At 46.9% G+C, this 12,747-nt stretch overlaps 1 protein-coding gene across 1 annotated transcript in view; it reads left to right on the forward strand.

Annotated features, from left to right (window-relative positions):
* The first annotated feature begins 6,670 nt into the window (after positions 1-6,670).
* Positions 6,671-12,747, forward strand: part of COL25A1 (collagen type XXV alpha 1 chain) — a 491,250-nt gene continuing 485,173 nt past the window's right edge. Inside the window, exons 1-2 of the mRNA XM_060246951.1 lie at positions 6,671-7,012; positions 8,417-8,486. Coding sequence (XP_060102934.1) covers positions 6,692-7,012; positions 8,417-8,486 — 391 coding nt within the window. The 5' untranslated portion in view covers positions 6,671-6,691. The remainder of the gene's footprint in view (positions 7,013-8,416; positions 8,487-12,747) is intronic.

The following is a 12,747-nucleotide window of genomic DNA, read 5'->3' on the forward strand; positions in this document are numbered from 1 at the left end:
CGTGGTCCAGGCGAAAGCAGTCCAGACAAGTGGCATCTTTGAGACGCAAAGTGCTCAGGCACTCCCGGTACCTGCGCACCCGACAGCGTCTCTGCCGTCATCGTGCAACCCACACATAGAGAGCGGGGAGGATGTGCACCGGCTGCACCCGGGGGGGCTCTGGTGGCGGGATGAGGGGGCACCACCCGCCATGGTCCCCCATGGTTTGCACACTTTGGCGCAGGCTGCGGTGGTCATGCTGCCTCCCCAAGGCGTGCCACCATTGCTTCCAGACGCAGCTGGAGCTGTGAGGGGCCCTGCATGGGGGGGCCATTGAGGGCGACAGATGCCCTGCTTGTGTCCTGTGGGAAAACTGGGTGGGGCGGCATGAGAGCGACCGCTATCAGCCAGCTGCGGTCAGCAGCCCCCACATTCCACTGCCCGTGGGAGAAATGGCAGCAGACAGATCGGCATCAACCGAGAGTCACCGCCAACCGAACTGGACTGAGGCAGAGAAGGCACTCCTCTTTGGCTTGGTGGCCGAGAATGCTACGGTGGCGCTCGCTGCCACAAGAGCTGGTGGGGCGAACTCCCTTCGGCGGAGTTTCTGCCGTATGGCGTATGACAGATGTGTGTCTAGCGCGCCCCCCATCTCCCTCCCCAGCCCCTAACCATGGGGAGCCCTGGGAGATCCGGAAGGTGTCAGCGATGTGGAAGGCTATGCAGGTGGCCGGGGACCAGGACCCAGGGCTCTGGGACCATGGCCAGCTCAAAGAATCCTCACCACCCTGTCCTCCATGTGGGCAGCCATAGAGCAGGACTGGCTGGAGGGGCATCGGGAATGGTGGGAGGCCACAGCCGGGGGCCAACTCTGGATGGTGGGGATGGAGGGAACTGTGTCCATGGCCACTGGGCACCTGTCCAGTCTCCTGCCCATGGCAAGGGAGTCACAGGAGTGGGGTGCGAGGGTGGAGTGGCTGCTTGCCAATTTCAACCAGTCCCTGGTGGCCAGTGGAGGGGCTGCTCCTGCTGCTCCTGAGGTGGCCCCCTGCCTCTCTCCACCACCGAGTGTCACACAGGCTGGCTCCTTGGCTGCCGCCAGTCAATCTCTGGCGTCCCTGTGGCAGCGCCCCCTCCTGTCCCTGCTCTCGTACTATTCTGGGAACCCACGCTCTAGCATATTTACCACATCTACAGGTGGCGGCTGGGTCTTGACTGCGCCGTGCTCCGGTGCCCCAAACCCCTTTGGAAGCCAACGAGCAGCGTCGATCCGCCCACGCCCGAGTGGCTGGCCGCCATGTATGTCTGGATTGGGCTGCCAGTTTACCAAATTTCTTGTTCTGCAGTCATATATACAATGGTACCCCTGCCTGCTGAGTCATTATGATTATTATACCCTGAGGCAGTTAGGAAGTCACCACACAGAATTGTGCTAACCAAGATTATTTTCTATTATATACATTTTAACCCTACTGCCTAACTGTATTTATTAAGTACATTTAAATCTCATCCTTCCTCAAAGCTCAGACAGAAGTTGACTGGAAATCAGGGCAGGGAGTAAGCCAGCATTGCCGCACCAGCAGGGCTCAGTTGGGCACCTCCTTTGTCACCCTAGATCGACCTTGGGCCTCCCACTCAGAATGGCTTGCACCCACTTGCTTACTTGGAGCCAGGATGGCCCTGAAGCAGGGGGAGTTGCTTTCCAGATCACAGTCTACTAGGACAGTTTTCTACTAACCTTAATGGCTAATATGCTTTGAGCTCATGGCAATATGAATGATTTTACCCTTTACCCTCACAAAAAAATCATATGAGGTAGGTTAGGGTTAGAGAGAAAGACTGGCTTTAGCATATCTCATCTGTTTCATAATAAGCAAATACTTGAACCTTGGTTTTTCTCCAGCCATTGATCACTTTAACAACCTCTCTTACCAGCTACAGCAACATAAGCCCTTCTTTCTCTCCCATAATGACAACAGCCAGCCAGGAGAAACCTGCCCAGCCCCTGTCCAAAATCTGAACCAAGCCTGCTTTAATTAATCTGTATTTGGATATCAGAAAAGTCAATGGTTCTAAAGAAACACGATTGAAAGAGAAAAAATGATTTGTTTAAGATAGCACACATGGATTGGAGCAGCTATCACAGAGAGCTAGTGTGATTTAGTGGGACCAGGCCTGGGGAGGCACCGATTAAAATCCCCACTTGTAATGAGGCTTACTGGATGACGTTGGGCCAGTCACTCTCTTCTAGCCTCACCTACTGCATATGGTGGTTGTGAGCAGGAACACACTGGAATGCAGTTCTGGCTAGCTTGGTGTCAGGGTGTGTGGCCTAATATGCAAATGAGTGGGTTTTTCCTACCAAAAAAGCCCTGGTTATGAACACAAAAAAGAGGAGCAACAGAGTGCTTAGAGACTCATGTTAGGACGAAGTCCTGGGCAAGGCTAACTTCTGCAGTCCTGGCACCCTAAGCAAGGCTAACTTCTGCCCCCTTCCCACACTGATAACATCACCGAGTCACATGAGGGGGCACGCAATTTTGTGCCCCCAGAAGGCCAGCGCCCTAGGCAATCGCCTAGTTTGCCTAGTGACAGGGCCGGCCCTGATCCAGGGCTCAAATCCCTTTAGGGTTGCCAGATTCCCCCTGGCCACAGTGGGGGATTGGGAGTAGGGCAGCCAGATTGTGAGCAAAGAGCCCCAACCGCAGAACATCGTAATCAGCCATTTGGTTGCCAGGCAGCCTGGAGATTACACTCACACACATCTGCCAGAAACTTTGGGTTTTGTCCAGCAAACTGGAAGGAACTTATGAGTACTAACAGCCACAACGTTGCAGCAGCACTCCGTGCCTACGGAAGAGTGCTAAACAGGAGAACAGATGGTTTCCAGTCGCTCTGCGCGATCCCCATCTCGGCCGTTGTAGCAGAAGAGGTTGCACCGCCAGGAGCTGTCCAAGCAAGCGGTTTTCAGCCTCAACCACAGAATCGCTAGGGAAAGGCTAACAGCCCCAGCAACTATCTTTCCGCAGCGCCAGACTCCATAACAGCGAAGTGGGAGGCTCACGTACTCAACGGATGTCACCTGTGCATAGGGCAATCAAGCTCACCCCAGGAGGGGACCCTGTCAGTCTGCCTAAACTTTTGTCCCACAGAACCCAAAGCAAAGGATGGTGCCAGCAGAAGAGCAACATCTTCACCTAAAAGCCAAGTATCTTTGTGTAGACCTGGTGTCACCTAGGTAGCAATTTGGCTGTCCATTGTCACCTTTTATACATGTTTAACAGCTTTCAATTACCCTCACCCCAGGAGTTTCCCCCCATTCTTTCCATTAATGGTCATCATGGAGCCTCCCCCTTGGCCCATTGTTACCTGGAAGTCCAATCAGATAACTAAGGCCAAGTCTGCTCATTGGCTAGCTATGAGCACCCAATCAGGAGCCACCAATTAACTGGCTATTGGCTCCTGCATAAGTCCAGCCCTTATGGTCATTGCAGAGCCTCCCCTTTTTCTGAGGTCATGCACCAGCTGACCACCTGTTATCTGCCCCTGTATCTCCCATCCCCTAAGGGCTCAGGGGAAGCCTTATAACCTCTGACCCAACTTTTTACACGTGTGCATCTAGCAGTACCCCAATTCCACTGTCTAGGTACATCCCCGATTCTTGACCAGTTGAGGGTCCCTTCCCCCTAGTCCTCACTTCCTTGGAGACTACGATTGGTAATTATCATTACCCTGTTTGTACATCCCTATGTTATCTCAAGAAGAAGAAGAAGAAGAAGAAGAAGAAGAAGAAGAAGAAGAAGAAGAAGAAGAAGAAGAAGAAGAAGAAGAAGATGATATTGGATTTATATCCCGCCCTCCACTCCGAAGAGTCTCAGAGCGGCTCACAATCTCCTTTACCTTCCTCCCCCACAACAAACACCCTGTGAGGTGGGTGGGGCTGGAGAGGGCTCTCCCAGCAGCTGCCCTTTCAAGGACAACTTCTGCCAGAGCTATGGCTGACCCAAGGCCATTCCAGCAGGTGCAAGTGGAGGAGTGGGGAATCAAACCCGGTTCTCCCAGATAAGAGTCCACACACTTAACCACTACACCAAACTGGCTCTCCTCTCTCTTTTATTAGGACAGTATGTGTGTTGTATAAATTCATGACCTTGTATGTGTGTGTTCTGTATCTTTCTGTAATAAAGTTTTGATGGTATCTCTTAGTGTCCTTGGTAAATTTAAGCAATAATTTGTGGAGGTGGAATCCTGTATACATAGATTCAAAGATCCTTTTTAAGCCAGGTCTCTCGGCTTGACTTCGCGAACGAAGATTTAAGAAAGGTGCAGTAGTCCATGTCTGCTGCAGGCTCACTGGTGGCTGACAAGACCAATGCGGGACAGGCAGGTCCGGCCACAGTGGCTGCAGGGAAAAGTCTGATTTGGGGTTGGTGCTGTAGCAGTACGATTCTTCCTCAATCTCCTTTTGTCCTCAAGACCAGCTACGTGTGCGTTCTCAAAGGAAGAGACAGCCTGGTGGATGGTGTGCCTCCATGCTTTGTGATCTGAGGCTAGGTCAGACCACCTGTCAATTCCCCAACCTCGTTTTGAGGGCATTTTGGCTTACAAAACTCCTGGAGATTTGGGAATGGAATCTGGGGAGGACAGCGACTTCAGTGGGCAGGGACTACAATACCATCTAGTCCAGGGGTGTTGAACATCCGACCCATGGGCTAAATCAGGCCCCCGGAGGGTTTCTATCAGGCCCCCGAGCAACTGGCTGTCCTCTGTTTCCTTCTCCCTCTTTTTTGCTTCCTTTTGCATAATAGCTTGTTTTGTGAGGCTTGCTCAATCACACAGGTGTTGCGGAGCAAAGTCTCTATTTTCTCCATTGGCTGAGGCTCCTCCCTTGGGGAAGAAGGGGGGAGGGAGAGCTTGCTTTGCCAAGTTCTCTCAATTGCACAGCAGAGCTACTGAGCCAAGCCTCTTTTCCTTCTATTGGCTGAGGCTCCTCTCCCTCCTGGTCCCCTGGGGAAGCAAGGAAAGAGCCAGAGCTTCCTTTGCCCAGTTCCCTGGATCCCAGGGGAGAGATACAAAGAAAATACCTTTAAGATCAATGAGTGCTATTTTAAGCATTTTTATTTTATTTTTTTCTTTAAACTTTTTAAAAATTGTATCTATCTGGTTTTATATTGTATTACTTAATCCTGAACAGGTATTCACATGGCCCAGCCCAACAAGGTCTCATTTATGTCAGATCTGGCCCTCATAACAAATGAGTTTGACACCCCTGGTCTAGTCTCCCCTCCAAACCATCTATTTTCTTGAGAGGAACAGATCACTTTCGTCTGGAGATGAGTTATCATTCTGGAGGATCCCCAGTTACCACCTGGAGGCTGGCATCTCTATGTGGACCTTTGGATGGTCACTGCCTCTCAGACTAACCCACTTCATAAGGGTTGTTGGGCAGGATGTAAAATGCAATGTAATAACGACGAGTGAAAAATTAATGTTTACATTTATCAGTGGCATCTTCGTGGTCGTGCTCACTCCAAGTGTCCACTCAACAGTGCAGTGTGCGTCACAAGGGAAGCGAGGAATAGGCAACCCCCACCACCTCCACCTTTTTCCATGGTACAGTTACTTCGCAAAATGTGCAGTAGCTCCCCTCCCCCCCATATAATTCTCACCGCCAAGTAACGGTAAGCTTTCTCGCGCTTCCGGGACTCAAGCAAAGAGCGTCCAGGGAAGGCGTGAGCCCCGGGACCTTTTAGAAACCCGCTCCTCCGCCCGCCCTTTTTCTTTGCTGCTACTTTCTTCGAGCTCCTCCTGTCCTGCCTGGAACTCCGCAACGGCGTCTCTCTCTCTCTCCGGCCCCCACCCTCGGCAATTAGCAGGGGCTCGAGCGCCGTGAAGTCCTGCAATGAGCGCGCCGCGGCCGTCGGGGGGCTTTGCATATATTATGCAAATAAGGCGGCGCCGGCCCTCCCGCTAGGGGCCGGCTGGGCGTCCGCCCCGCGCTCTAGGTGAATATATTATGCTAATGAGGCCGCCTTGGTTTCTGGCAGGCGGCGTGCGCTCGGGAGAGTCCAGAGAAGAGCGCGGGAGTGGGAGGCACCGGAGGATTCGCCGCGGGTTGCTGCTACTGTTCCTGACAGCCGCTACTGAGGGCGCCTACGCAGGCCAGGCAGGGGGCTGCAAACGCGCTCCGGGGGAAGGAGAGAGAGAGACGCTGCAGCCGCTGGGGTCTCTCGCCGTTGTTTGGGGGGCTGCCGCTGAAGTCACCCGAGCGACGCTGGGCTTGTGGTGGTGATTTTTTTTTAAACAAGAAGCACCAAGCAACAAGTCCGTCTGCTGCTCCGTCAAGGAAGGGTGTGTGTGGTGGTGGGGCGGGAGAAGAGCCCGAGTCTTCCCTCCTCAGCGCACCTGGGGGAGGTTGGCGAGCGACGCTCTTTGGGATCTTCCTCACGCTCCTTGGAGCCTCCTTCCGCGCCGGCTTGGATGGCTGCTTCGGGGGCCCTTGCCTTACAGCCTTTGGGGCAGGTCACCTTTGCGCATTGAAGAAGAAGAAAAAAAACAACAGAGGTGCATTTGGTTTGCGGGCTGCTGTCCCCCCACCCCCCGTTGGTGGGAAAGGGATCCTCTCTTGGCTAACTTGCCCTTTCTTCCAGCAAGAGGAGAGGGAGGAAACTTCGCTGTCGCCCCCCCGCCCCCCGTGCCCCGCAGCCAAAGCATGGTGGGGAAAACAAGCCAGGAAGCCAAGGGTCAGGATGCCAAGAGCGAGGCCAGCTGCTTTGGAGGCCAGCGCGGCTGCTGGGGCAGGACTGCGCTCCCCAGCTGGTTGCTGGCTGCCTTCCTCCTCTCCGCGGTGTCCATCGCTTCCTGTGTCTATCTGGGGATGAAGACCAGTGACCTTCAGGCCAGGGTCTTGGCCATCGAGACCGCCCAAGGGGACTTGTCGGCGGCTGCTGCTTCCTACCAGCTGCTGCCCAGCTATTCCTTGGATCAGCTGAATTCGTGGATGCAGGAAAAAGTGGAGCGACTTCTGGCTCAGGTGTGGTGGCCTTAGGGATGGAGGGGCGGCTGAGGGCATCCCAGGAAAAGACAGTAGTGAGGGAGCCCACAACGGTTGGTTGCCTGTTTACTGAGGGGACTGATTCTAAAGCTTAGCTAGAAGGCTTGTGTGTTTACTGGTATATTTACCCCTTAGGTCTTAAGCCAAAGGCACTAAATAAAAGTGTGAGTCTGTTGTATATGAGTCCAGAGAGAAAAACCCAGTATGGGAAGGGACTGTGGAAAAGGAATGGGGGATTGCTAGGCTTCTGTGCTGGAAAGTATCCCTTAATTTAGTTTTGCCTCTTTGGGGAGCTGATTCTCTGTGTCTGCTAGGACTTAGTCCTAGGACCAGTTTTGAATTCCAAGGTTGGTAAGGTAACATAGATGGAAGAGTCTGTCTCTGAAAATGCAGTGTGCCCCCCCCCCCCACTTTTCTCACTGTCCACCAGGCACATAAGGATTAGAAGGAAGGGCACCAAATCGAATAGTATGCTGGCTGAGCAGGTTTGAGTTCTGGAATGCTTTGTTTTAGAAATGAAGCTCAGGTTGATAGTTGCTAGAGCAAACTCTTAAAAATCACAGTCACTGTAGTGGAGTGCTCTGAAGCTGAAGGAAATAAGGGACATCTGTTGTGTTCTGTGGGCACAGAGTAAAGAGACAGACTTATAAAACAAGGCATAACCCCTGAAAAAAAAAGAGACATCTGGCAACCTTACTGAGACTACTTTACATGTGTTTAAAAACTATGTCATTCCTACTGAGCAAGAGCAATCCTTTCACTTCATGGTTAGGATCTTAGCTCCGAAATGCTTTGCTGAAATCCTTGAGTACATAAAAAAGAATATTTCAAACCTGAGGCTCAAACAAGAAGCTCATGCAGACATTTGGCTGTAAAGTGTGGTTCCAAGTTTCAGCGTGCTGCCAGGACCAGCCCTCCAGAGACTATTTGGCAGCAGTCAGACCTCAGTTGGCAGCAGTTATTCCTATAATGTGGTAGCATTTGACCTTCATCTATAAAATATTCATTGCTCTCTCATCTCTAATTTACAAATAGGCACCCAAGTCCAACTTCTGTGCCTTTGTTTTGCACCTCACAGATGCTGTGGGAAGGGTGGGTGACTGTGTTCATATGAAGAGGTAACATATTGTTGCTGTGCAGGGAAATGCCTTAATCTGTGTGTGTTACTGTTTAACCCATTAGTTATTGTCAGAGCAAGTAAGTGATTCCGCTTGACTGAAATCTAAGTGTTGAAGCTATTATAAGTTAAGCAGGTTATAAAATAACAGTAAATCTTGATTTAACATGAACACAGAGAACATTTAACACAATCCGGTTTCTTCTGCCAAGGAATGAACCTCTGCCTAACCATTTTTTTCTGTCATCATTTCTCTTTTCATACAGAAGTCCTATGAGCATATGGCAAAAATAAGAATAGCGAGAGAAGTTCCTCCAGAATGCAACTGTCCACCAGGTAAACAGGAACATTATGAAATTAATTCATTTTGACAGTTTTATCTACTGTCTCTGAGATATGCATTCAGTATTAGCTGATATTTATTTAACATAGTTTAAAGTTCCTTGATAAACTGGTTAAACTAAAAATATAGAAAGTTAGCTTTCTATCTTCTGTAAGGTTTTAATTGACAGAGGGGGAAAATATTGATTATATGTATGGAAACAACCCTAAATTGACTACATAAAAGTGAGTTTTCTTTAGATAGGTGGGATTTTTCTTCCACATAAAGTGTGAATTGAATTCAATGGTATTTTTTCCCAAAAAGTAAATTTAAGGTCACATATTAAAGTCAAAGTGCTATAAGCAATAATTTAGAAATAAAATCCCACTGAACCTGATGGAATTTATTATACAGATGTGCAGATTCAAGCTGTAATGTTGCAGTCTTCAATTTATTTGAGAGTAATCCCATTGAACTCAGTAGGACTTACTTCTGAGCAAAATATGTATACGTTGGGCCTGCCCATCTATGTATTTCAAAATAAGTTTTATTCAGAGCAGTAGAATTCACATCCAAACCGAAGTGTCAGATACGTAAATGCATGCATATCATGGTGCAAGCAGCCAAGAGATATTTGCATTTAACTTGAAGTAATGTACGGATTGTGATGTTAAATGGTACAGGATCATATTTGTGGCTTTTTCTATGCTGTTCAGTTCTTCTGAAGTATGATATGCTTAGAACATCAAACAGCTCAAAAAACCAGACCCCAAATAATTTTAGTGTTTGGTTTCAGTTTGTATTAAAGTATACATAAACTTTTTGGTTACTGTTTCCTTCATCACTATAAAGTAATATGTTACAAACTGACTGCATATTGTATATTATTATAAGCAATATGAGCTCAGCTCTGAAATTCATTAACTGCAGTGGAAGTACTTTATAAGCAAACCTTTAAATGTTGGTTCTGTGAAAATTGGAGCAATAATTTGTGAAATGATGGTTTCCATGCAGTCTGTATTTGGGGAAGGGGTACATCGTGCAGCTTAGGTAATATCATCTGCATGTTTAAGTTATGGAATAAAGGTAGTGATGTTCGACTTCAAGTTTGCTGAAAATAGAATGTATTATTGGATAAGATACTGTTTGTGACAGTATATTATAGGATAAGGTACTGTTGCATAGGCTTAATGAGCACCTTGACAAAATGGTACAATGAATGTACAATTGCTACAGTATGGAACATGCGGTAACTGTGATGTAGCTATTGATGAATACTTGAGAGCTTTGAAACATGGATATGTGATCAGGTATTGAACAGGATTACAAGAATAAAAAGGTTTTTTAAAAGGTACAGGTAAAAAGGTGCAAGCACCAGTCGTTTTCAGCTCTGGGGTGACATTGCCGTGAAAACGTTGTGAAAGCAGACTTTTTTTACAAGGTGGTTTGCCATTGCCTTCTCCAATCATCTACACTTTCCCCCCAGCAAGCTAGGTACACATTTTACCGACCTCAGAAGGATGGAAGGCTGAGTCAATCCGGAGCCAGCTACCTGAACCAGCTTCCGCTGGGATCAAACTCAGGTTGTGAGCAGAGGGCTCCAACTGCAGTACTGCAGTTTTACCACTCTGCGCCACGGGGTTCTTATTACAAGAATAGGAACCATTAAACACAGAAGAAGATAGAACCTAAGAATCAAAGGTCATTTCACTCATTAAGCAGAATCAAATTTACATTACAGCATCTTGATGAGTACACAAGTATGGTGACTATATTTACAGTTATGTTGAACACAATATACTATATTTTAAGGCACCCACTTAAAACATCTTAGGTTTATATGTATTGAAAAGTGTAATGTCCTATGTGGCCCTGATGCCTTGCACTAATAGCTAAACTCATCCTTATCTTTGGTTACTATTACGAAGAATTAAAATCAAGTCGGAGATACAAAAGTTTTGTCACTCTCTTTGTCCTACAGCAGGTGAAGGTACTCCATTTACTGGCCCAACTAATGTTCCAAATTCTGGGAGTTGATTATTGATTAGGGTTGCTGGCCTCCAGATAGGGCCAACAGCTCTCCTGAGTTACAACCAATCTTCATACAAGAGAAATCAGTTCATGCAGAGAAAATAGCTGCTTAGGAGGGTGGACCCTATAGTATTATACCCCACTGGGGTCCTGCCCTCCCCAGGCTTCACCCTCATATCTCCAGGAACTTCCCACCTTTATGCTGGGAACCTTCTATATTGCTTGAGGACCTGTATCTCAAGAAGCATTTTCCATAACCCAAAAACTCAAACTTCTGGATTGTTGAATAAAAATCTGTAAGACCAGAACTAATATGACAGAATTTTTTTTCTTCTACTTGAGATGTGCAGAGGTTTTATTTAACATTAGCATATAACAGGTACTTTGGGTAAACTTTAAGCTGTAATATGAAAGATCTCAATTACTCCTAGGTGGTATGATCCTATAGACAGATTAGACTGTGGCAATGGTACTTTTCACTACAGTATTCTCTATTAATGTTTATTGCTGAAACGAATGATAATGATTATAGCTGTTGAGCTTCCCAGTTTCTTTTCAGGCTCATCCTCTTTGCACAATGACTTTTGCTGTTTTTCTTCTATACTACCACTAGAGCTCCACATTACCTCAAATATTACCTGAGAATCTTCTTTTCCCTTCTTTTTTTTTTGGCTTGCTTTCTTGCATTGTATTGAATCAAATAGATTACAGACATAGAAGGCATATGTCTACCTGACATGCACACAGTAAGAAATGGCAGGGATGTAAAACTTTCAAAATTAGAATAGATGTATATGAATAGAATATTGAGACGTTTTATAAGGAAGACTTAAATTGTCAAGGGATGAGAAATAAGGAAGGGTGCTCTTAGCATTTCGATAAATATCCCATTCTGAAAACAGATTTACTGTAACTAAAAGTGTCATTGTTGTATGACTACTGGATTTTGAAATAACTCCATTAGTTCCAACTAAATGATAGTGGTGTGTGATCCTTGACAAGGGCATGTACAAGTCTGGGAGTTCTCAAAAAGCCCAAAATTGGGCAAGTGTGCTATTTTAGCATAACCTCCATCACAGGCATAATGCAGTCCAAATTGATTTCTTCTAGAAGGACAAGTAATAAAATAATTAACAAGTAACCAGAAGTGACATAGGCACATCTGGGGTGCCAGGAGCGATGCTCTGGTTCTGAGGCAAAGACTAGATTTGAAGCAAAATCTTCTATAGTGTTTGGCCCCAAAAGCAGAGCATTAACCCCCCCTCCCCAACATCCCTGATATGCTTATGTCACTTCTGGTTTATGTAGGCACATTGCAATGCTCTTCCCCACTCCCAGAAATTCCCCCCATCCCCGCCAGCACAATGATCAGACCTGGCAATCCTAGGGTTCAAATATGAGTCTCCCAGATCCTAATCCAAAACTCTTAACCCCTGCCCCACACTGTTTTTCATGGGATGGTTGCTGTTGAATAGTAGCAAGCAAACTAGGTCAAAGTAGATAATGTAAGTCAGGTGGTAGCAAGTTTTCTGGGCAAAACAGCCTTTAAAAGGGCCACTTCCCCTTGCCTTTTACTGACTGCAATCAAGACTGGCAATACTCTTGTGGTTGCATAGCAATGACTACTGAGGTCATTCCTTTCTTTAAAGCTGCAGGTGCTGCTTCTATTATTTAGGGGAGGTTTAACTCCTTCCCCTTTCTTTTTAAGACTTCAGATTTTTCTGGGATTTTTCTTGGGTTTGTAGAAAATATGTCTTGTCTGTCCATGGTTCCAGTCTCTAGATTTAAGTATCCACAGATGTGGCCATGCTGAAAATTAGATATATTGATGCCATCAAGAAGAAACAGAAACAAAATAAGCAGAAATATTAGCACTCAAGGATGGGGTACATCTGGTGCCTAAAAATATAACAACACATTAACAGTATCACCATATCGAATAATAAACTTCATGGCCTCTGGTTGTTGATGAAAACCCCTCTATGGGACCACCCCACAGACCAGGTAGGGTTCTCTATACAGGCATATAGAAAATATGGCTTCATAAAAATTAACCAAATAAAAATGAATTAATCTTTATAAGCAACCGGATAAGAACGCTTCAGAGCAATCCTATGTAGTTTAACTTCACTGTAAATAAATGAGTTTCAGTGGGTTTACTCTGGAACAACTTTGCATAGGATTTTACTGTGAATATTTACAGAAGTGGACTATTGAGAGCAGCTGATAGGAAGTGAAAGGAAA

The sequence above is a fragment of the Heteronotia binoei genome, chromosome 9 (genome assembly GCF_032191835.1).
Source record: "Heteronotia binoei isolate CCM8104 ecotype False Entrance Well chromosome 9, APGP_CSIRO_Hbin_v1, whole genome shotgun sequence".
Taxonomy (NCBI): Eukaryota; Metazoa; Chordata; class Lepidosauria; order Squamata; family Gekkonidae; genus Heteronotia; species Heteronotia binoei.